At 39.2% G+C, this 26,363-nt stretch overlaps 1 protein-coding gene and 1 long non-coding RNA gene across 2 annotated transcripts in view; one reads left to right on the top strand and one right to left on the bottom strand.

The window, feature by feature from the left end:
• Positions 1 to 26,363, bottom strand: part of LOC146326610 (uncharacterized) — a 68,601-nt gene that overhangs the window by 19,322 nt on the left and 22,916 nt on the right. The window lies entirely within an intron of this gene.
• zic3 (zic family member 3 heterotaxy 1 (odd-paired homolog, Drosophila)) lies at positions 1,890 to 7,095 on the top strand. Its single transcript, XM_084718897.1, has 3 exons — positions 1,890 to 3,128; positions 3,906 to 4,069; positions 4,657 to 7,095. Exons 1-3 carry the CDS (start codon positions 2,138 to 2,140, stop codon positions 4,837 to 4,839), a joined length of 1,338 nt encoding a protein of 445 aa, XP_084575023.1. The 5' UTR covers positions 1,890 to 2,137; the 3' UTR covers positions 4,840 to 7,095.

Here is a 26,363-nt window from a genome sequence, read left to right as displayed (position 1 = left end):
CCTTAAGTGGCGTATATATGCATGGAGCCCTCACGTTTCAACGAGCCAATAAAATATGGAGGGAATACAGGAAAACTTAACAGGCTGCTTGTCACTTGTGAAAGTTCAAAAAGGTCGCCATAAATCTCATCCTGCAAAACTGCAAAGGCAAACTCTGCTAACTGTGTGGAGCCCATGCGTGTGAAGGCTACGTATTTTTTTTTTTTTTTTTTTGTGTGTGTGTGTGTGTGTGTGTGTGCTCATGGTAGGCTACAGTGTGTGTGTGCGTGCGCGTGTGTGTGTGTAAGTGCACATGCATGCTGTGTGAGAGTGTGTGTGAGAGTGAAGGGGGGAGTAAACTGTGAGAGGCTATGCCTAGTGGTGAGAGAGGGAGAGAGAAGGAGGGAGGGAGGGAGAGGAGGCAGACAAACAGAGGGAAGGAGAGGGTGAGGGAGCAGCTTACGGAGGAAAAAGAGATGAAGTGAATCTCATTCGTCGCTTTGCTTCGAGATAAGTTGTTGAGGTTATGTACAAAAAGCACAAGTGTTGTACTAATGTGCACGGCGGCCATAAAAAACAGAGGTATGCAGGTCCTTCCAACAATTAAATTACCATATGAGTAACAGGCCTAAGAAGAACTGAGCAGGACAGAAAACTAAATCCCATGCAGCCTCCACAGGATAAATCATATAATAAAGTGTAGACTCACACACTCTCACAGTAGCACACACAGGCCTACTACCTCACGCCCCCCTCTACTAACCCAGAAAGACGACGGATAAGTTAGAAAACTCACCTTTTTCAATCTATAACTCTTTCTCGAGGAAATGTTCTGGAGTGAATGCGGTAGGATGAGGGCGAAAGCAGAATGAAGGACTGATTTGAAGATTTTTTTTTTCTTTTTTTTGGGTCCAGATCCCCCTAAAATAAAGAATGTGAGCTCCTTCCTGGGACAGATTGAGGGGGGAAAGGGATGTGAAAGGCTTGGGAGTTAAAAAGCGCCGCTTGAAGCACTCAGCGCGTCTCTGAACTTGATCAGATTTTATGTGTCCTGCAGCGAGTCAGCGGCAGCCCTGTGAAACTTGCTCAATGGCACGAATTTTTTGGCTGAGCGAAAAAATCTCAGGATATTACAATTACTGCCATCTTTCTTTCTGTCTTTTATTCCTCCGTCTTACACCCTATAGAGCTTTTGCAAGAAAAAATACCCCCCTCCCCTTTCAAGCGGCTTCAAGAAAGGCACATTCTGGAGCTGTGCCAAGTACATTCAAGTTTTCAGTTAATAAGAGCAAAAACTGGTCACATAAAAGAGAAAAATAAAAGATAGATAGATAGATAGATAGATAGATAGATAGATAGATAGATAGATAGATAGATAGATAATTCAAATATACAAACTTCAAAGAGTATTAAAAAGTTTTTACCCACTAAATATGACACACCAAATATATTTTACGTAGCATAATAACTTCGTTAATATTAAAAGCTCGTGTAAAATAACACAAGTTCTCCACTAAAAGTTTAAAAACTTAAAAAACTGCAGTATATCCTGCACCAGTTATATTTATTTTAATTTATAAAACTCTTGGGGACTTTCTTGAGGAGTGTAAATCACGTAAGGCTGCATGCACGAGACGTGCGCTACACATAACACGTACAGGATCTGCGCTAGAGTGCTCCGCTATACCTGCAAAATAATGCCTGTAAGAGCCAATCAAATGAAACCAATTGAGACGATCTGCCATCTTCAATACCAAACTGTGCCAATCACCAGAAATCTAGCCAATTAACACCCTCCTTCGCAGTCACGTGTCAGAGGGGTAGCCGAGCGCTGATTGGCTGTCGTAGCACTGCCTCCCGAGTTCATTTATGTTCTGGGAGTGAGTGATTGACTTTATCAGTCCAAGGACATCATCCGCCTGGAAAGGGGGGGAAGTTTGATCCTCTTTCTCACGGATCGCAGTCAACGGGAGTTTTTTTCTCCCAACTCTTTTACGCATAGGATTTTTCTCCCGTTTTGGCTTGGTGTGTCTTTTTTATTTTAGGATTTTTCGGCTAAAAATCTCGGCGCGGTGTCTGCAGCTTGCGCGGCTCCGCTAAACTGGATTTTAATTTTATTTTCTGTTTTCTTCCCGTCTCCTAAGTTTGCTTCAAGCTCATGACTATGCTTCTTGATAGCGGTCCGCAGTTTGCATCGTTAGGAGTGGGGGGTTTCGGGACACCGCGGCACCACGACATCGGGAGCAGAGACCCGAGTCTGGGACTGAATCCCTTCACCGATTCCTCCCACTCCGCAGCTTTCAAAATCAGCCCGGTGGCTCACGATATCGCCTCCAGCCAGACGTCAGCGTTCACCCCGCAAGCCACTGGATACGCAGCTGCCCTGGGACACTCGCACGGCGGGCAGGTGGGCTCGTACAGCGGGGGAGCGTTCAATTCAACACGGGACTTTCTCTTTCGGAACCGGGGTGTTGGAGACTCCACAGCGCCCAGCTCCCAGCATGGGATCTTTGCAGCTTCGGCGGGGAGCCTCCACGGACCGCCCGGGATCACCGATAACCCCGGACATCTGTTGTTTCCAGGACTTCACGAGCAGGGGGTGAGCCACACTTCACCGAGTGGACATGTAGTCAACAGCCAAATGCATCTTGGCTTACGCGGGGACATTTTCGGAAGACCTGATCCGTACCGTCCGGTCGCGAGCCCTCGGACGGACCCCTACGGAGCTCAACTGCACAACTACAGCCACCCGATCAACATGAACATGGGGATGAATGTGCCGACACACCACGGTCCGGGGGCCTTCTTTAGATACATGAGGCAACCGATCAAACAAGAATTATCCTGCAAATGGATAGACGAGAACCAGATGAACAGACCCAAAAAGACTTGCGACAGGACTTTCAGCACCATGCACGAGATGGTCACGCATGTGTCCATGGAGCACGTCGGCGGCCCCGAGCAGAGCAACCACATCTGCTACTGGGAGGACTGCCCGAGAGAAGGGAAATCTTTTAAGGCCAAGTACAAACTCGTCAACCACATCCGTGTGCACACGGGCGAGAAACCGTTCCCATGCCCGTTCCCCGGATGTGGGAAAATATTCGCCAGATCGGAAAATTTGAAAATCCACAAAAGAACACACACAGGTAAGACAACATCAACAACAACAATATCGAGGCATTGTTTGCGCTAAATAACGTTGAAAAAAGGAGGCTACCTTGAATAGAAATGGAGTGTGTTAGACATGGCTACAGAGTGCTTTGTTTTTGTTGTTTACAAGAACAATTTGAGAACTTTGTCCCAAATTTATCCTGTTGAAGAATTCCCAATATTTATGAATCATTTGTATGAAATAGTGTTGTCTAAATAATGCAGAAAATGTAGCTCTGTTTAGAAACTCTGTCTATCATTCTTGTAGTTTTTATGCTAAGAAGTTGTGTGTGCTATATAAACATGGACTCTTCACTCACTTGTCAAAGTTTGGTTGCAGTAGCTGCATGTGAAAGGCTGTTTTAGACAGAATTGGGACACTTGAGCTTCCTCAACGTGATATACAATTACAATGCAGCACTTTTTGGCTCTGTTTATAATTCTTGCCCTTGTTCAGCCGTCGCACAGAGCTGAAATGCCCTGTTGATTCAGTGTTTACTATATATGAGGAGCAGACGCACAGTGCAGGCCAGTAGTAGCATGAAGGAGCAGGCCTCTTGAATAAATAAAGCCTGACAGAGCGGCGTGTAGTAGTAGAGCTGTATCCATGTCTCCCCGAAAATGTAGGTTACTCTGTTATATAATATGCTGCAGACAATTTACATCTCTGCTCCCTCAGTTTTTACAGGTGGGGAAGTTACAATGGGAGTTTGTTTGTGCGGGGTAATTCACGGTGTGTGTGTATGTGTGTGTGTGTGCATTTAATCCTGCAGGTGAGAAGCCGTTTAAGTGTGAATTTGATGGCTGTGACAGACGCTTCGCCAACAGCAGCGACAGGAAAAAGCACATGCATGTGCACACATCAGACAAGCCATACATCTGCAAAGTGTGCGACAAGTCATACACACACCCCAGCTCTCTCAGGAAACACATGAAGGTAATTAATGTCTTCATTACTCCTTAAACACATTAACACACACACTCACTCTCCACCCCCCCCCCCACCTCCTCCTCTGCCACAGACAGGACTAACACAACTTCAAGCGTTTGTTAAGATGTTCTATCACTTTCACACTGCAAAAAAACAACAATTAATATTCAATTTAGTCTATCAGTGACATTTAACTCTTAATTTAATTCATTAATGGAAATGCAGCGGTGATATTTAACTTGTCTACCATTCCTTAGATTCACAGCTGCCCCTTTTGCTTTGTTTGAAAAAGTAGGCCTAACTTGTTTTAAAGAAAAGCTTCATTAACATTTTACTCGTCCTACTAAAACTACATTTTAAGACACAAAATAATGGCGCACTGGTATGAGTATTTTTTCGGTGTAGAAGTTGCCGTGCCTGTTTCAAGTAGTTTACTGTTTTAGTTCCTCAATCAAATCCAGAGTTAATCCGCATTTAAACTGAAACACCATAACCAAGCCACTTTAAATGCACTGTTAGGGTATAAATTGAATTTTTGTCTCAGTCACTTATTATGTCGCTTTGTTTTTTTTTTTTTGTTTTTTTTTTTGCAGGTACATGAGTCTCAAGGATCTGAATCGTCTCCAGCAGCAAGCTCTGGATACGAGTCGTCCACACCACCAGTGCTGGTCTCAGCCAGCACTGAAGACCCGACAAAAACACCGCCGTTAGCCGTACAAAACACGTCTGGCCACAGCGAAGGACTGGCACCCAACTTTAATGAATGGTACGTTTGAAGTCAGAAGAACAAACCCTCTCAATGTGGACCATGAGGATAAATGAGGATAAAAACTTTAAAAACTATTCCTGTTCACTTCACACACACTCATACTCTCTCTCTCTCTCTCTTTCACACACACACACTGTCTCACACACACACACACACACACACACACACAAATGGGATTGGGACGCCAACAACAACAACAACAACAGGAGATGAGAGCAAAAGCCAGCACCAAGCAGGCCACGTCCGTTCTCAGGATCACGAAAATTTGACTTTTATTCCGCAGTTTTGAGGAAATCAAATAAATCCACGAATAAATAAACGTAATACTTTCTCAGTATAAATAAATGTTTTTTTATCTTTTAGTTTACAGAAAAAAAATTGTTTTATTTTTCATTTTATGTATTTTCTCAAATTTTTATTTAAAAAAAAGAATAAAAAGGAAGATTATTTCACGCTGTTTTATATGACGGTGACGCGCTATTGTCGCCTCTTCAATTGATTGTTGGAACTTCAAACAGTCTTAAGAAACGTGCCAAAGTCTTTGTCATGAACTTGAACACAGAAAAAAAAAAACTAAATAAATATTATACTCGTGAATGTATTTCCTTGTTTGATGGGGTCGAATCTATTGTCAACGTCCGTTTTCAGGTGGAGAAATGTGGTGTTAGGTTACGATTGTTACCGTTGAATATAACGTTGCCTTTTGTTAATACCGTTGTAAATACATATCCATGATGCCATATTTATCAATTTGTAATTTAATTATGGGTATAAGTTCTGAAACTTAAATGATATTTATGGAAATGTTTTCTAACAAGAACTGTACAGTTTTGGTCATAACCAGCTTAACATTGAACAAATGATAAACTCTAAAGCTCCAACATCGCGATTGTATCCTTCTGTTTTTGTTTTTCTTTTTAACCAATAGGCCTACATGTGTCTTATTTGGATCGAAGAAATCATCTATATGAATATTATGGATTTGTCTATATATAATGCAGATATTTCCGTCACTTTTATTTTTGTTTATGAGACCATTGACATGTAAAGCATTGACTTTGTAGAACTGAGTTCAGTTGAGCTGAGAAGCTATAAAACGGTTCTGTTGATATCTTTATTTTTGGTTAAATTTAAACTTTTTTGTGTATTTTACTTTTATAGGATCAGAAATAGATGTCAATTCGTAGCATAAACTCAGTATTTGGAAGAGAAAAAAAAAGAATAATAAACCCATCAGCCTATTGCACTCCTATACAGGTCTTAGACGAGTGTGCGAAGTTCATGATTTCCAAATCAAGGTGACAGCAGCATTTTGAGTATTTCAAAATTCGGGTCAAGCACCCAAATATATGCGCCAGTATGGCAATCTTTATAGTTCCAGCAATGTCTTTGTGCAAGTATGTTTAAATGTGTGCATCGGCAACAATGGAACTGTCACAACACAGTATCTTCAAAAATAAAAAAAGTTTTTTGTCTGTCAGCTTGCATTGTTTTAAATGTAATTCTTCTGTGAAACTAAGCGTGTTATTTGTTGTGGTGTTGCATATAGAGCAGTTTGATTACACATTTGCTTGTTTTGTGTGAATAACTTGTCAAGATGACATTTTTTGTGTTTAACAAAATTTAGTGGAAGGAATTCTAGATCTATGTGGGTCGGGGGGAGAATACGTTCAGTGGCAAAAAGAGTTACAGCATTGCATTGTAACCTATTCTCAAGAATTAAATATTATGCATACACAAAGTATATTGTACTCATATGAGAACAATTTCAGACCACCAGCACTACTTTTAAAATAAAATGTAAAAAAACGGTACCTCGTGACAGTGATATATGAAATAAGTTTATTTAAATAATTTAAGGAATATATGTTTTATATGCTATTTTCTATACCTTAATTTAAATGAAGTACTTTTTCTTATTCCCACCACCTTTCTGCCCCATGTCCAGAGGTCAGAGAAAAATATCTGATGTATAAACACAGCTAGAATGTGATGTTGTAACACTTTCTGGGAGAAATGGGTCACACTCCAAGTTATTCCTGAAGAGCAAAAATGTTTTACTGATGAACTGTGTCACTGTGCCACATTGAGGCAAACCATGTTACAACAGCAGGCCTATGCGTTAGCCTATTTAGCTACCAGAGGCAAAGGTTCCTTGTACTTTTTAGGCTACTGTATGTTGGTTGATTTGTTTTACCAACTATTTATGAAGAAATGTGAACGGAAATTTTGACTGAAATTAAAAAAACATTATGAAAAGCGACTTTCAGACTGCGGCCGTTGATTATTATCACCATGTTGTTCTGCTCCCTGCTGCACCCTTTTACGCATATAGCCGACACTGTTTGCCATGCTGTTTGTATCAGACTAGTAGGAGTCACTTGAACTTGACACTGATTAAGGCGCCATCTTAGTATCTTGGCTGTTTGTGTGTGTGTATGTGTGTGTGCGTGTGAATGGGAATATTGAGGGGGAGCAAGTCAGAGAAGCACTTCTTGGCTGAGAGTAGGGGGTTGAGATGGGGATGTGGGTCACCCGTTATGGCTGAAAAAGTTGCACATGCAAAGTTTGTGGTTTTATTTAAAAAAAAAAACAAAAAAACAAGAGCGCTTAGAAATAACAATCCCTACGCGCAGACTGGAAAACGGGCAACTGAGGACACTGTGTGACCGTGAAAGTGGAGTGGGATATGTTGCCAAAAGTGGCGCTGCCTCAGCGTCTCCCACTACCCGATTAACAAGGAACCGCTTCATAAAAACAACCAAAGGAGTTACCACACATCAATGGACGCCATAACAAGCATTTAAACGGCGAAAAAAATCAGTTTGAATGACAACAAGAGCTCATGCACAGGCCTGAAATCTATAATATTATACAGTGTCGTGAATCCAATGTTTTATAAAGCTGCATACTACATTAAATGCAAGAAAAACAACAAAACGTACTGTGTTTAATTTGAAAGGCTGCTGTAAAAGTGAAGAATTTACTGTTTTACTCTCCTTTGGAGTCTAGAGCAGAGGAGCGTTTTTTACACCAACCCCCACAAGGTGCTTCACACACATCCCTCCCGTCCCCAACCCTCCCAATATCCTTCAACTATAAACAGATTTAGGAATATTGATTCAAATTCTGCTTTTGACTTTTGCGCAAGCGCACCCCTCACATTCCGTTTGATTTCATTTCTTTTCACCCCCACTCTCTCCCTCCCCTCTGCCTCATCCCACCCTCCTCTCTCCTCTCTCCTCCCCTCCCTCCTTCTCCTCTGTGCCCGGCTCGGCTCGTCTAGTCGCACATTTCAAGTTCCCCCTCTCTCAGACACCGTGACGTCAAATAACCGAGACCCGGCTTTCTCCGAAACACGGCGCGGGCTCACATGGAGGCTGCATCTTTACGCATGCATCTAGGATGTGCTACACTGAACTGCAGAATTATGAAATAAATAACACTTTGATATATTTACATCCCAACGTGCACCATATGAATTTTTGCTCTCCTTACATCGGATTACATCATACATCATTAATCCGGGTGGGTCAAGTGTAAATTCAGCGAATAAAAATAGACTATTAGGTGTGTTTACCCTCCACCGAGAACAGCCCGTGTATGTGCTTTATGCTGACGCCTGATACAAGTCATCGTTTCCACATTATATGAGAAACCAGAGCAGTGCGATTCAATCCAGAAGGAGAAAAAAAAAACATGAAAGGCTCCTTTTTCTGCTGGATTCTCAATGGATTAGAAAGCAGTGACGGTCACGTGGATGCAGTTGTGTAAAGACTAGCGGCTGTATCACAACAATGCCGCTCTGCAGCCGACTACAACTGGGTCTGAATTACGTTAGCGGCTCATTCATCTCAAGTTATCTTATGGATTGCTATAGTTGGCTGGACCCGCAGGATGGCAGCTGACTGCTGGCAGCAGCGTGCAGCAGCCTATAATCTCTCTGTGCCTGTCTATAGGGTCTGCCTGCTCCTGGTATCCGAAGGAGGAAGAGAGCTGCTGTGAAGCAGGGAGTGAGGGAGACGTTTCTTTTCTGCAGGGGGAGTAAAAAATAGGACGGAGTTGTACTCCTGTCGCCGAAGTTTGATATCGGATTGATTGGCCAACCTTCCCCGGTCTTCTTGCAGAGTATTTGCTGGCTAAGCGGGAGTGCGCGCTCTAAGAGGATAAACCGACACAAGCAGGTCCCCGACGCCTTTTGTCACGCAACGGAGGCTGTGATCTTAATAAAGCCAGTGGCTAATTTATCACTCGTTAATAATTTAGGAATTATTATACAAAACATGCACAGACTTTGTCTCAGTGAGTTCAAACTCTGTAGCAGCTCATGCAAGACTATTTATACTTCAGGCTTTTATTTTGGCACAATTAAGGCTTTCCAGTGAGTGAAGCCAACATGAACTGCATTGATACTGGGCTGCTGAGGCTGTGCAGGGTGCAAGGTCTGGCTCAAGGGCGCTTTAACAGGGAACTTGGCCCTTGATCTGAATCTGAGACATTTCGGAAAGCCTATAGGACGCTCCTCTGCACCTCAGCACAACACCAAGCTCTGCTGTCTGCAGCACACCAAGTTGTAGGGCTGGGCAAGGGCGTAGGTTTCATTTCAGCACGGAGGGGACACCTAAAGAGAGGGTCCTCCCCCAGGAAGGTTTTAAGCATCAAACACTCTGTGTTTATGTAAAAAATGGTGCCTTTTTTGCATAAATTTATAGTGGAAATAGCTTTATTATTTTTGTTACTTGTCTAAAGGAAAACACAAAAGTCAGGCACCAAAGACAATTCAACATATAGACTCAAATGCATAAGGTTCTCAGACAAGCAGTTCACCAACATAAAAATCGTTCTGCTTCTTTCATGTTATTACTGGGGTAGATAAATGCACAAGTTATAAATAGTGAGGGGATCTTTATGTGGCATAAATGTTGTCTTTTCCTGGTTTTAAAGGTTGCATTACAGGAAAATGATGCAATTTTCTGAACTTACCAGACTGTTCTAGTTGTTCTATCATTTGCCTTTACCCGCATTGTCATTATATTCATTAGGGATGCACCCAAATCCAAATGCATTATTTGAAAAAAAAAAAAAAAAAAAAAACACAAATAATGCAATGGAAAAGGATATTTTTTTCTGTCTGACTATTGCTCACCATTATTCAGAAAAACTCTCTGCATCATGATTCCCTTAACATACCATATAAAACCAATCACTGGTTTAATGCACAAAGATTATTCCTTTCAACTGAAGGGTTTTTATATACTTTATATATATAGTATATTCAGAGGTGGTGGTGGGTTTCAGGCAGTGCAACATAAAAATGTGGAAATATATTTCCGAATTAATTCTATGCCAGTGTTAAATCATTTTAATGCTTTGCAGGCACAACAATGGCATTGGCAATGAATATTAGATTAGAAAATAAAACATTTGCCCAATTTAATGTGACATCCAGTATAAACCCCGCCCACTTTTGGTCTTCTATCCGGATCCAGATACAGAGACACATAGTTTTGTTAGATATAGATAATGGCATGTCCATTTTACTGATCATTATTTATTTATTTTTAAATCTCACTGTGTTAACATTTCTAAAGCATCAATATAACAATATCAGTAACTTTTGATAGGCCTATCAAGGCAAAATATTGTGATATTTGATTTTGTCCATATCGCCCAGCCCTGCCAGGACGTTCAGCTCCCCTCCCATCATCACTGCTCTAAAAAGACAAGATGCTGCCAAATCTGAATCATCATGAATTAACTCTGTCATCTGTGTGAAATGTAGGGTTTTATCTTTCCACATATGGCAACAGAACAAGTTAAACATAGTGGATTACTGCAGATATTTATGGCAGCCGTTTCTTTAATCAAGATATTAAGCCTGCATGAGAATATTTTGTCAGTAAATGCGCCATGAAAAATTAGATTGAAGTGAGATGGATTTGCAACATCATAAGGAGAAATATGTCTTAATAAACAAGAGCAAACATACATCTGATAATTGCTTATAACCGAGGGCTTCCATTTGCGCGGAAGTTGACTTGCTCGCCAATTATCGATGCTTATTTCACCTCCAGCAGCAGCAGCAGGGTGTTGAATATGCATTCACAAAGTACCTTAATCCACGGTGTGTCTTTATATCTTAACGTGTTTCATGGCCTTTGTGATGCAAACTGATTAACACAATGCCTTTGTCTTTGAGTTCAATTATTCCTCAATTGACTCCTAAGAGACATTTACATACCCCATCATACTGTAGTATACTGTAGCCTGCAGGCGCTTCTGCTCATGAGGAAATGAGTGAAAGTGGCCAATTGTGAAGAAAATGATATGAAGTTATTCAGTAAAGCTTTCATACTTTACTTTGGCAGAATAAAATGCCTCATATATGAACAAATAAGTCAAATTCACTGTTACTGTTACCGTAGATAGTGGTTAAATATGCACAATAAATAAAAAGAATACCAAGGGGCCTACATCATCAGATTTAATGGTGTCATTTACAGCCCCCGACTCACACTAAAATCCACCTCTCACATAATATTTCTATTATACTACGGGGCTGAAAGACAAACTATTAGCAGGATGTCCAACAGGAGACAGCGCTAATTCCCCAACATCTGGCGAGGTGTCAGAAACTTGATGAATTCCTTATCAGAGCAGGCGCACGAATCGACGCTAATAGGTCCCGAGTGAGGGCCGGCAAGCGCTCATTCAGCAAAGCAGATGTTCGGCAATTGTGCTTGTGTGCGTTTGTCTTTTGACAGATATATTTTCAACACTTTTTGAGAGGTGGTAAACGGCCAAATGAGCAATTGACATCTTTTTTTAATGGCTCGTTGCTCTGCCCTGAACGCTGTGGCAGTGCTGCAATAACAAGAAGCCTCCCAGAGGAGTGAGGACGTGTTTTATGAATCACTGAGGTGCAGGTTATTGGAGAAGGTGCGATGATGAGGTTTAAACTGTTTTAAACAAAGTGTACATTAAACCAGTGACTTTCAAACTGTGGTAGGGGGTCCCCAGCAAAAGGAGGAATAGAATATTTCGACTTTTATCAGATTTTTGAAAGAAATAGGATGGGCTGGTCTAACTGATTGTAATTTATAGTTGTCCAACTTTGATCATTGATTGACTATGCAAACTTTATTCTCTTCAAACCTGAAAATTATAATAAAAAAAAATTCTCTGGAATCCTTGAGACAAAATACTCTCAAACTGGGGGTCTGTGGTCTAATGTGCCTCTATCGTGGGGGTCTTTGACCTAAAAAAGTTTGTTATCCCCTGCCCTGAACTATCATCATCTGTAATTAAATCTTTATTAAAACTAATACAAGGAGCTTTCATATTTTGTTGATTTTGGAGGTCCCCGTGGACAAAAGGTGTAGTGTTTCCACCATAATACCTAAGAAAACAACTACAATAAATAAATAAATAAATAAATACATTTATAAATAAATTTATAAATAAATGTAATAAAAAATCTTCCCCTGCTTCTTTTTAACTGTCTAACTTACAATTCATTGCGACTTTGGCTGGGACAGTGTAAACAATGGTTCGTTTTATCTGATTTCAATGAGACTCGGTGGCAGGCATTCAGAATAACTATATAGAAATAGCCGATCTTCCTGAGGACGGTCTTGTTAAATTATGGGAGTCATATAGAAGCGTCGGTAATAAACTGAGACTGGTTCATAGCCAGTTAAAACTCCTTGTAGTAGCTTTAAAACCACTGCACAAAGTCAACAAAAAGTTGCATTTGTTTCAGATTGCATGAATGGCGTGATTCAACAGCGCTTCCAACAAACTTTGCACCTGAGAGGCAGCCACCCTCGTCCCGGGACAACCTCCAGCCACCTCACAGGACGGCTTCTCCACCCTGAGGGGACGGACAGGAGCGCTCACATATTCATCAGCCTCTCAAAATAAAGAGGACAATGCTCGTTAATGTCCTCTTTTTTTCTGGAGACAATGAATTAGAATTGGAGAGTGTCTTTCCATTATTTAAAGACTTCATTCATCGCTCCTCTCTCGTGGTGATTTTTCCGCGCTTGCGCAGCTGAGTTCTGCAAAGCTCAAAGTTTGCTACTGTAACATCAGGAATGAAGGAACGCACATACATCCACATGTTGCACAGTGGTAGCGCGTTATAAATAGATAGATAGATAGATAGATAGATAGATAGATAGATAGATAGATAGACAGATAGACAGATAGACAGACAGATAGATAGATAGATAGATAGATAGATAGATAGATAGATAGATAGATAGATAGATAGATAGATAGATAGAGCGCATGAATGAACAAGCAATAAATAAATAAACCGTGCACAAAAATAAAAACATGTCATTACTACACAACACAAGGAGAAACACAAGTAGCCTATATCTCTTGCACAATTCCGATTTGTGTCCCAGAAATGCCAATCAATGCGTAAAAAAGGCAAAGCTGTGGTTGCATAATGTTTGCGCAATGTTTAATCCGTTATGGATATGCATGAGGCAGAGATCGCACCATGAATAACAATCTGCCTGATCCTGCATCAGCACATGTGCGCGCGATTCCAGAAAGGAACAATAGAAGATCATTTCTCTTGAAGTTTTTTTTTTTTTTTTTTCTCTCTCTCTCTCAGTAACTCTCCTTTCAGGCAGGTGGTGAAAGGTTGACCCGTATAGAACTAGTTTCCTGGTTATTTTTTATTTGTGGGAATAGAGTTTACTCACCGTTATAAGAATGGAAATAATATTTGTGATGCAAATTTATGGAACACATCATGGTGAAAAATGTGTCAGGGCTGATAATAAAGGGCTCTCTATCAGGAGGCATACATTAGTAGGCTAATTTATTGAAAATATAAATATTTTCAGAATCGTTTGTTATATTACTTCCTATCATTCTTTACCTCCCTTTTTACTTACCTCTACATCTCTGTCTCCATTTCCTATTAATAACACTCACTTCAAATGTAATTGTCAATTGTCATATTCAACATTACTGGCTGTTGCACCTTCTGCAAGAACACTTGAGTCATTATTTTCACCAAACTTTAACAGTTCTGAAAGATGAACAGACCTGTGATGATTCAGAGGACCATGGTGCTATATTGGCACCTTCTGTGAAACTAAATTTTCTTCATCATGAATGCATGATAAACTTTTGCAAGTGCTGCAAACCATTTGCTGCAGACACAATTCTGGCACAGCAGTTGGTCATCAGAATATACAAAAAAAAAAAAAAGAAAAAAAAAAAAAAAGGATGATATAAGTAAAACTGATTCCAGTGCATATTTTAGTTTCCTATACATATGTGAAAAACATGTATAAATAATAAATAAATGTTTTGCTGTTAGACACAGATATCACAATTACTTTAAAGGGGTTGTATTTAACCTCAGAAGCTGTTATGTCACTTTGACCTTGAAAATGTCATGTCAAACATAAGTGAAATTCAATGCTACCACTGAACAAGAACACAGGAAATGGTTTCTTTAAATGTCTTTCTTTTGTTTCCCATGGACATGTTGTTTCATTAACAAAATGCCTCAGTGTTTCTCTGTAATTTAAAATAATGACAAAAAAAAAACCTAATTCTGCCAAACCAGAAGTGTCCCTTTTGTGCAGTTTCAGCATATTTTAAGGGGAAACCCAAGCTAGGAACCACTTAAGAAATATTTGTGTGTGTTAACATCTGTATATCGCCACAGGCACCATTGCAAGGATGACTGTGAGTACAGAGAGGAAGCATGACACATAATAGCAAACAGGAGTCTGAATCCATCACAACAACAACAACGCTGCCTGAGTTTTCCATATGTAATGCCCTGACCCTTGTCGTCAGAGACAGTGGTGATCCTGCAGTAAGATGTGTTTGGATAACTGGGCCTTAACAGGAAAGGAGCGGGTTGTGGGTGGGTGGGTGTGTGGCGGGGGTTCTGCTGCTGCTGTTAAAGGAGGAGAGTGATATTCAACAGCTGTGTTATACAGGTTTTCAACAGCCATAATAAAAAGTGTCAGACATAGCACCAGTTATTTTCTTCCCACTTTTCCACTAATCTAGCCTCGCCTCTCCCACTGTGCCTTTTGGCCCAAAACAGTTCACCACCGGCTCACATTTTCACAGCATTAGACATACTATTAGTCTGTGGATTTTTGGTCTTTGGGCATTTTTCACGGCTCTGTCTTCACTGAGACCAGCAGAGTCGAGCCAGAGACATTTTCTCCCCTAGAAGTACCAACAATCAGCTCTGTCATGATGGGAAACAATACAGCGTGATTGCACACCTTCAACTTTTGTGCCCTACTCAGTGGACAGTACAGATTTCTCTTTTTTCCTTTCTATTAATGGTCACCATCCTGGGACAATAACAGGCGAGCAGGGTTTAGAAAGGGAGGAGGAGAAAAAGGAACCAGGTAGGAGGGCCTGGTGAAGGGGAGTAGGGCGGGGGGGTTGGGAAAGCCAGGTGCTGGTGGAAATTGGCAGGCGATTGCCAAAGCGACCTCATGCCAGGATAATGCATGGGGCCATAGGTGTCCCCCAAGCCAATCCCAACCCTCATGCTGATAGCTTTTCAATGTCTGTGGGACAATCTCTCCAATAATTGCTTTTCCTGTTTCAATTCTGCTCTGAGGGCTGCTAACAAAAGAGAAGGGACTTTGTTTCTCACAACCATTGCAGAAGTGCGTGCTGTATTGTATTCAGAGCCACTCTTAGTCACCATATAGCTCTAGATAGGAGTACAATTTATCTTAGTGTGTTATGTAAAACACCATAAGCAGCAGCTTTTGAATTTTAAAATAATACCACAAAAGACACATCCAAAAAGACCGGTTTCAAAGTTTGCGCATGGCCATGTGATTGGCAGTTCTCTCCTTAATATATTGCACATTTTCCATCAAGGAGACCTTGTGGAGGTTGTAACTAATCTCCTGTTTGTTAAAAAGTGACATAGCCAAATATTTTCATTTACATCTCTGAGACACCCTATCCATCCTCTGCTATGATGACCGATGACATACTTCTCTCTTGATGGAGGGAGTGAAGCTCAGCGGGCCCAGTGAAACCTAAAACCTCTCTGCACAGTTCCCCCTAAAGTCAATGGAAAGTTTGACTTGTTGCCCTAACAGTAACAGTCTTTTTTTTTTTTTAAGGGAGTTTTTTGCTTTTCCCAAATAAGCAATTCCTCTTTCACTTTTTTCCTTTTTCAGTGCCCATCTGCCTGATTTCTATGGTAAATAAATATTTAAATGTGTTGAAGAAATCTGAGGCAATCAGAAAGTAACAATTTAAAAAGCATTTATTAACTCACGCCTATTTAGCTAAAAGTGTCCCTCTGGTGCTCTTCAACAAGTTTAAACTTTGGATCCCCAAACTGAAGAGCACCAGGGGGACACTTTTCACATCTGAGCAGCAATCAGCAAATTGTTTTTTGTCTAAATATACAAATATATTTACTAGTTAGAATATTATTACATATACACACAAATTAGACTAGAAATACAACTTTGTCAATATTTATACTGCTACTAAAATAACTTTAATGATGAGACTCCAAAATGCACAATTCACAGTCATCTTGGCTGGAAGTGTTGGGGAGGCATGGAGATATAAGTATGATTAAAGGCAGCTTTCACATTTCTTCAGTTTATACTGTATGTATCTTCTTGGTGAAATGTTGTTGCAAATGTATATATTTTTTATATTATTATTTATGGTGTGTATGTTACTTGTTTTCGTGCTTGTTTTTTATTATTTCTACTGGATCAAGCACACTATATCTGGATGTTTTTGTCCCACAGTTAGAAGTGATGTGTTGAGGAGGAGCAGACAGTGGTTGAGGGTAAGAAGAAGAAGATGTGCATGTGTAAGGGTGTGAGTTTGAAGACGTGTTTGGATAAAAATAGAGGTGAAGATAACATGCAACATAATGGGAGGAGAGGGAAAGGAAAGGAAAGGAAAGGAAAGGAACGGGAATCAATACAGATTACAATTTTGGAATTGTATTAAAAAGAATTTAAAAGAAATCAAAAATATTTGGATGGGAGTGCTCCCTGGACTCTAAAGTTTACTTTAGGTGCTCTTTGGATGGGGACACGTGTACACAAAAAAACTCCACAGAACTCTCTTTTAAAACAATCTTAGTGCCTATATTGTCACAGATTGGTCACTTTAGACCTTAAAAAAGTTCAAAGAAATATTGTATTAACTGGAGTTTGCCTTTGTCTAACTTTGCACACTAAACATAATGATGAAAAAAATACTGCTATTAATAAGTTCATAGAATTAGTATATTAATTATTGCTAATAATAATAACAATAATTTCTGAAATCAGATGGTTTGTAAAATACTGCTGATTTCAACCTTTTATTTTATTTTTCTTCTTTTTATTTATTAATGGTTTGATGTAAAGCTGAAAGAACCCTACAAGGCCTCGTTTTTCAGCTGCACTAACCTTCCTCTTACCGTCCTGCACGACTCAAAATACGAGAAAAAAGAAAATGAGCGCACATCTAATTATTAACGACCCACTTGTCGTCTTGTCCTTGAAAGGTTTTGGCCGCAATGAAGTCAAGGAAACCCGAGTTCAATCAAAACAGGAGCTTTTTCTGTGGAGGGGAACTCTCTAAGTATCGAGGAAAAGCCTTTCATTCAAAGTGGATGTTAAATAAGTTCTATTGATAACCGTGTTGTCTCAGCAGAAACGAAATTCAACCGACTTTTCTCGAGACAAAAGTGAGAAAATTAAAAAAAAAAACAAATCTTGAACGACTAAAGTTTATTACAATGACGTTTCAAAACTCAATCATAAACTTTTTATACATCCACTTATGTTTTTTCCTTTTGTAATGAATCTTTTCAGCGCGATGTTTTTTTTTTTTAAATAAATAACGATAACGTAATTTGGATAGATTTCTCCTGTAAATAAAACAAAAAGGGCCGAGGGGCTGTAACTCAAGCTGTGTGCAGGTCAGGATCCAGTGTAATACTGAGAAAACGTTACCACGCAGGCAGTTTGTTTTCATTCTTGCGGAGCATAAATAATATATAAGCTCTCCTGTCTGTCACTTACATTTAATATGCCGTCGTTCATGCATTAGAAATGAAGGTAGTGGAAAGCTGTTGTAAAGGGTGATATTATAAGACGTGACATTGGCTCAACCTTCAACGACAAAGTTCACACCTTGAGAAGAGATAAAGAACTTGTTCTTCCTTTAAAAAAACAGAATATTAATAAATAAGTCAGCACACTTACTCGACAGTTTTTTTTAGGATTTTAGAATAGATGAGTGCATCTTTTGAGTGGTAAAATAACTCCAAATCTGCAGGTTTATGAAGTGGAGTTCAATTTCATTTCCAGCGTTTTACAGCCAACTTTTATGTGGGTATTCTGGTATTTGATATTCTGTTGAAATTGGCAACCGTGTGCCAGTCCAGTACCCAGTTTAATTTACCTTGTCTTGGGAATGATTTCTCTGTATTACCTAAATAAGGTGAAATCTGGGGCATGCAGACTCTCTGCTGCTTGTAGGAATCAGTCGAGTGTGAAATTGCAACACCAGACAGCCAGGATAATAGCTCAGAAGGGGGCTAATGTCCCTGCTACATTCACAGAACATTTTTATAATGACTGAATTAAAAGGGAAAAAAGTATAGATTTATGCTATGGCCTCTGTGTTTTTTTTACCACTTTATTGCTATCTTGATCTGTGCTTTAGTGGGTGCATTTTGTCCTGTTTAAAATAAGCAGTGTAAATAGATTTAGATCCAAAATGCTGTTTGCAAAATGGACATAACCTGTGCAGTGCAGACTGAGCCCTTTAAAGACCCTCCTCTCTCATCTTGCTTTCTCAAAAGATGGGCAGTTATAACGATCAATATTACTGTGGACTGTTTCTGCTCTGGTCCTGAAATCATACAGGAGTTTAGTGGAATCAACTCATCTTTTCTCACTAACTGAATGAATATATACAAGTTGAATTTGTTCAAGTTACTTAAACTTTAATGGTTAAGAAAAAAAAATAGTACTTTGAGAACTTATACACAGGAGTTCTTCTGACTTGAAATCTTTGGACTTAAAATGATAAGCTGAATGAATGTACCGTGTACTGAGTTAAATCAACTCATTATATTAAGCTTCTACAGAAATGTATATGTAGCATATAAACAGACTTCTCGGCATGCATTGTTTGGGAGTTAAAACTCTCCTGAGATTCCTCTTTTTTATAGTTTGAAGACGTGATATATGATGAAAGCGTGCTGCGTGTCTCTAATACACTTAAAGGTTGCTTAGTTCACAATAATGAAAACACTGGAAAAAAGTATTCTCAAGTACAACTGAATTTTATTTGACTAGAAAAGTTTCTGAACCATTATATACTTATCTCAACCTGTCTTTTTAAATTCAGCCAATTTAAATTTTTAAGGCAGTCCAAACACTGGCTTTTTTAAGTTAAAACATATAGTTTATTTTTACAATGCACACAATCACTGTAAAAAACAATTTGTTTTGCACTTACAAAAGTTAGTGTTCATGCTCCCCTAAAAGTTTAAGTTGACTGAATTTGAAAAAACATGTTGATATAATTGTTTTAACTTTTCTAGTCAAAGAAACATGTTCAATAGGCTTAACATGATAAGCTGAACCAACAATTCTTAACCAACAACTCAAAATTTTGTATACTTTTCTAGTCAAATAAACTCTTTAGTCACACTGACAAATATTACAAATAAATTTGATTTCCTTTTGCACAGTCTCAGTTTAATGTTTTCCATTTCACAAAAAGGACTTAAGTCAACTTACAATTTTAAGCAGCTCGAACACCAACTTTTTAAAGTTAAAACAAATAGTTATTTTTTACAGTATAAGCTATGTCTATAATATATATACAATAATAATAATAATATATCTCTTTTAATTCAAAAAGGTTCATGTCCGAATTTGAAAAGACCAATTTAGTTAATTTTGTAATTATACAAAACAAACCTTTCTAGTCAAATAAACCTAACATTAATTCAGTTGTACTTGAGAAAACACGCTGATGCTATTAAGTTGAGCCAACAACTCTTCAGACACACTGATGAACATTACAAAACAAATTTGATTCCTATTTACATTTGTTTGAAGTTGGAAGTTCTTCATTTCACACAAAGTTGTTGGAGCTGCTTTGGTCCAACTGCTGCCGATGATTTTATTAAATTTTAAGTGTAAGGAGACGGGCAATACTAATCTTCATCATGGTTTATGGAGTTTTCATTATGAAAACAACAAAACAACAAGTAGCTTATCTTCAAGTGAGACAAACAAGTTTTCATCATATATGTTTTCTTAAAAGTCATTACCTCAACTTGTCTTTTCAAGGCAGCCTGGACACTAAGACAAAACAAATAGCTTGTTTTTACAGTGCATACGTGCTCACAGAGAGGACACACAAACACTTTCAAACTCTTACAAACCTCTTCCTTCTCTGCCAGTCCTTGTAACACACACACTTGTAGTCCAACACACACACATAAATTACATGGGGATTATTGAGACATGGTTCTGTGAGAGATGTCACCAGCAGGACCTGATTTGTTAGGCTTTACTACTATACCCAAATTCGGTTGGTAATACGTCTGCTTTTAGATCATTCCAAATAGCCCCCCAAATCCCTGCGACTCACCATTTAACACTCCCACTGCTGCTAAACCTAATCTTTCCTCTGACTAAGGTCACCGTACTGGTGGTCTTAACTTCCCTGCCACTGGACCGTTTAACTTCATCCAACTCCAGTCCACACAGTCTGTCTCACATTAAAGCATGTGACACCCGGATAAATTTTCTTTTTTTTTTTCTTTCCAAAACATGTATGTGCAAGGGAGGGTTGAGCAGTGTCAAAAGGTGCAATCAGGTAGATTTGTATCAGGATTTCTGAAGCATTTCACTACAAACTTACAGTAAATGAATAACAAATGCTAAAAGCCAGCCCAGGATTTGCTTAATCAAGAGCATGAAAGAAGAAAAATAGTGGAAAATGAATAAAAAGTTGATAAACTTTTGGTAAAGCAGAACACCCACATATACAGTCGCAGTAAAGTCAAAGTAATGCTTCCTTTAAGGATGTTGTTCTGGCGATGTAAAATTGTTCACAACGATAATCCTGGCTTGTTCTCAGACTCAGAACCTCATGAAATCTGTCTAAATAAGCATGTTTTCATGTACTCTCAAGCCCATAAACTAAACCCAGCCCTCTTCATTAGGAAGATATAGTGTTTTTAGATTGTTTTGATGTGGTCGGAGAGCAGACGGACCATTGGCTAAGCATTGGAAAGAGCAGACAGACAGACAGTCCAAGCGGTTTAGCCTTGTTTAAAATTATTAATCCACTTCTAATTCCAGCTGGCCCCCTGGCAGCATAGAACCCTATCAAAAAAATCAGCGCCTCCATTGTGAGGCCTGGCAGAAGGGGACTGGGCGTATTTTTTCTGCTCCAATCAGTTTCTAGAGGTTGGGCGATTAAAAAAAGAATCCCAAACCCCCCCCCCCTTCCTCGCACAGCGGGGGAATAACGGAATCATTAATTCCCCATTAATTTCAGAAAAAAAACTAAATGTCGACTCGATGCAGTGCCTTCGACAAAATAAAAAGACAGGAGTGACAGACAGGAGCGACAAGTGCTTTCGGTTGCCCAAAAAGTGTTGAAGGGCAACATTCCAAAACTCTACGTATCTGTTTGGAGGAAAAATCACTGTGACGCGATGTTTAACATTCGATATAAAGAGAATATAGAAAATACAGTCTCATTTATGAGACCTATGATCGTCTCCTTTAACCACCTTCATAAAAGCTGATAGCTTTTTTTCAGGGGTGATGCTTAAAGGTACATTAGAGGTTACTGTGTTGTTAAGTTTGAAAATGGATTAAAGGCGTCAGAAACCTTGTAGAAAATTACACTTGGTTTGACACAAACATTTATATTCAAACATACAGACAAAAACACATCCAATATGTCAGAGGGTAGACAAAATAATGTGAACTCTTCATGATAACGGTTCTAAATTAATGTCAAACTCAATGGTGGACCACATTCAGCTGCTCATGTATCTCCTGTTATGTTTGTCAAAACTAACCTGTTGGTTACAGCTGCTCCAAGCTTGTTTTAATATCAGTAAAGTTGGTAACATGTTATAATAACCATGATTAATAAATGGTAAATTAACAGTAAATTTGGTCAATAGTTATTTTACTGTTAACAAATATTCAAATAATTTGGGCATATGCTTTAGAAACCATTTATTAAGCAGTTGTTAAGTTTTAGAAACATCAATTGCAACTTTATAATGTTCATCCGGATAATGTTTATAGACGCACTACACGGTGTTTGTTAACCATTTTAAAAGTATTATGACATCAGTTACAACTCTATAATGGCTATCCAAACAATGTTTATGCACTACATAGTATTTTCAAAGTATTATAAACATCATTGCATCTTCATAATTGCCATCCAAATAATGTTTACAAATGTTTATAAACATCAGTTGTAACTTTATAATGATCATCCTAATAATGTCTATAGATGCCCTACACTATCACTACACCAACTATTAACCTTTTACAAGGTATAGTAGGCATCAGTTGTAACTTTACAATAATCATTCAGATATTGTTCATAGACAACATGTTGTTACTATAAACTCATTAAATACAGCAGCCTGGTCAGCTTGGTAGTCCAGGTAGACTTTCAAAATAAAGGCACAAAAACTACTTGGGTAGATTTAGGAAAAGATCAGCTTTGGGTTAAAATAAGTATGTTACTTATGAAAGTTCACCTGTCTAACATAACATAAGCCAGAAGCCTGCCAAAGGTATTATAATCATCAGTTGCAACTTAATAACAGCTGGCCTTGATAATAGACGGTTTTCAAAATAATTACTAATCATTAACAAGTGTTACAAATGTCTGCTTCACGTCTGATTAACACATCATTTGGTCCTCAATAGTTGATATTGATTGTTTACAGTGAAATAACTTCAATTAAATTTTTAATAAACTGTCAATTTTATATTAAACAATGATGTTATTATAAAGAGTTGCCATACAGTCTCTCTGTGTTGGTCATGTGATTTTGATGACTGTTATTTTTGACATATGAAGTACAAATTTATTTCTAACTGCTTTGAAGCCTCAAATACTGAAGTTATAATGACTGGATTCTTTATTTCACCTATGACAAGATGCTAATGCAGGAGTTTTCTCAGAAATAATGTATAGAATCATATATAACCCATAAAATAACCCAAATCTGCAGAGAACCTGACCTCTGCTCTATTATTTTGCTGGGTTCAGGACACTTTACCAACCCGAGCCTTTGGTATATCAGAACCTATGAATGAAACTTAACAATCAACTATCAGATGTAACTATTGATCCGCTGTGTTTACAAACAGTAACAGACTAATCCTGCATGTTCTTCCTTTACATACTACAAAAATCACCTTGTTATGACCCCGTGTGAAGGTGTCTTTGTGATTAAGTTACTTAAGAAGTTCAAGTTCCTTTCTATGATGAGGTTTACATTATTCTTTGTAGTCCCTATACAATCTGTTCACAAACACAAGGATGTTCCAGGCTGCTACCCTCACATACAGCTGGGTGGCAGGCAGGAGGGACAGGGAGGGAGGGAGGGGCAGGGGGGCAATGTCAAATCTCTGAGGGGACAAAGAGGTGGTTCTGCTCCATCTCTCCCAATGTAAACACCATACAGCCAGCACACTGATGCACGAGCACCGAGCGAGCGGATGGGTTTTGATTAGGAAGCATGGCCGGGCCCCAAGTGTGGGCCCCTATCATCACCCTTTCATGAACACACACACACACACACACACGTACATATACACACACATACTGACGCACACAGAGACACTCATGGGGCCATTATAGCTGTCTGTGCTCAGAGTGACAGCCTTTCATATCTGTCTGTCTCCAAGCCAAGTGGTTATCATCTATGCACCCAACCATTAGGAAATGTCACAAACACACAAGCTGACACACACACACACACCAGCGAGTACACGCATGTGCACGTAAACACACACACTCTTTTTTTTTTTTCCCAGGAAATGAGGTCCAATTAGATGTAATCAATGGCGGATAAGTAAAAAGCATTTCAAAAAATTCAATGCTTTTAATTTTTTAAAATTGATTTTTCCACTAATTTCTCTCCCTCCACCTCTCTTTCTCTCCCTCGCTGGCTCACCCCTCTTTCTCTCTCCATCTCTCAGGGTGACTTTTGAGCGCTCTGAGATTGACAGAACAAAAGAGATTGTTGTGGAGATACTAATTATTTAATGAATTCTTTATTTATTTTAAAAGTTCCCTGGGTGGCGATGTGCCCAGACTGTTACAGTAGATGGAAAATTACAGGCTGGAAGACAGTGAGTGACACATGAACAGAGGCAGAGGGGCAGGGGGTGGGCCGTGCCATCCAAACATGCCCATGCCCTTAAAAGCCATGGCAACATCCCCCCATCCTGCCTGAGCCCCCCCCCCCCCCCCCCCAAGCACCCCTCCCCACCTCCATTTGCCACATTCCATTTCAACAAAACTGCCATATTAATCATGTGTGCTCACTTCAATCCAGCTTTTTTTTTTTATAACGTTCCATACAAAGTTCCAATTTTCCAGAAACAATCCTTAAAATGACAACAAATGACAGCCAATTTACCTCAGCGAGGGGCCGCATGTCCACTACAATGAATGCAAACCACTAAAATATCAAAATAATGTGTCCTGTCCCCCCCAAAACCGATAAGTAGGGCATGGGGAGAGTAGGCCACTAAAGACCGGGTCATTATTGATTTGACAAGTGAGTGAATAATTCATCTCTAGTGGCAGGCATCAGCTGGGACGACCATTTACGACTACTACTGTATCCCAAATCTGACCTCTCCTCCATCTCCTCCACCAGTCTGTTATGTAGTCTAGCGCTCTGATACTGTACATCCCGTGCCCCACCTCTGTCGGCCTTCCCCACTTTATGGGAACTCCTCTTCTGGTCTCGAGTAATCATTCCAAATGTTCCTTTCAATCCCAGATTTTGTATGATTTCCTCAGCCAAGTGCTGCTTAATTTACGATCATTTCCAGCTTCCCTGTAGCTCTTGGCCAGCGGGACACAAGGACAGCTTTATGCATGGGTGTAATTCACACACTCATTGGCACCGGCCCCAGCAACTGCCTGCTGTACAGAAATCCTGATTTACACACTACCTCAGCAATAGAAGATATTAGAAAACAGATAGTTTGGATTGGCTGAGTCACGTCCGAGCTGCCTGATAAACACAGATGTGACTGCTGAGCTGTTAATATAAATCAGACGTCCCCATTCGTTCCGGCACTATACTGCTGCTTGTAGTATGAATAACTGCTAGTTAGTCAGCGGTTACGACATGCACAGTAGTGCAAATCTGCTGTAAGTCAATCTTGTTAGTGCTAACAAAAACACAAGGGAGATGAAAAACAGGCCTTGTAGTGGTAACCTCAGCGAGAGGTCGTAGGCTGATTCCAGGATTTAACTCACTAATGCCCAGTGACCATCTGAGACTAACAAATCACTGGGCCAGCCACGACTTTAGTTCTCCCCCTTGATTTCTTTAATCGAGTATCACTTAAAGACAAGCATCATACAGGCATATAGCAGACTGAAAGGCTGTTGATTCAAGTTAATATCTTTAGCTTACTGAACATGTTTTCTCGTGTACAACTGAATTAATATCAAGTTTATTTGATGAGAAAAGTTGGTTTGTTTTGATTAATTCCAAAATGACCTCAATTTGTCTTTTCAAATCCAGCCAACTTAAAATTTTAAGGCAGCCTGGAAACTAACAAAGTTTTTATGTTGCACTGTAAAAAAAAAAAATCATACAGAAGTTTAGTGGGATCAATTAATCTTTTCTTATTAACATAAATACATGTTTTATTTATTCAAGTTAGTTAAACTTGACAAATCTAGTATTTACTTCCTGAACATGCAAACACAAGTTAATTAACAAACTAATTTGGAGTCTTTTGACTTGAAATGACAAGTTCTGTGAAAGTACTGAAAAGAGTTCAATCAACTCATTAAATTAAGTTTCTAAAGAAACATGATCAGCACTGCAGATTTCCCAGCATGCGGCACTGGATGTTAAGTTAAGATGCTGAGTTAAAACTCTCCTGAGACCCTTCTTTTTTGTAGTTTGGAACAAACATATATGATGAATCCTTGCTGTGTGTCTCATACACTTTAAGATAAGTCAGGGTTGCTTGTTTTCACTACAATAAAAACATTACAAACATTTTTTCCTAAATACCACCGATTTAATGTCACATTTATTTGACTAAATTAATTTTGAATCCTTACAAAATGACTCCCCCTTTTCTAAGTTAAAACAAGTAGCTTTTTACAGTGCAGACTATTGCTGTAAAAAAATGTTTAACCTTAAAAAAAGTTAGTTTCCATGCTGCCTTAAAATTTGAAGTTGAAAAGACATGTTGAGGTAATTTGGTAATGATT

The sequence above is a fragment of the Lutjanus erythropterus genome, chromosome 5 (genome assembly GCF_056507025.1).
Source record: "Lutjanus erythropterus isolate fLutEry1 chromosome 5, fLutEry1.hap2, whole genome shotgun sequence".
Classification (NCBI taxonomy): Eukaryota; Metazoa; Chordata; class Actinopteri; order Lutjaniformes; family Lutjanidae; genus Lutjanus; species Lutjanus erythropterus.
The sequence above is the reverse complement of the archived record's forward strand: the minus strand, read 5'-3'. Positions and strand labels throughout refer to the sequence as shown.

Bases quoted from the DNA above. Each gene is read 5' to 3' on its own strand.
- zic3 (XM_084718897.1), top strand. From the start codon at position 2,138: ATGACTATGCTTCTTGATAGCGGTCCGCAGTTTGCATCGTTAGGAGTG. The intron at 3,129-3,905 runs GTAAGACAACAT...TTAATCCTGCAG, and splicing joins CCACAAAAGAACACACACAG to GTGAGAAGCCGTTTAAGTGT. The intron at 4,070-4,656 runs GTAATTAATGTC...TTTTTTTTGCAG, and splicing joins CTCTCAGGAAACACATGAAG to GTACATGAGTCTCAAGGATC.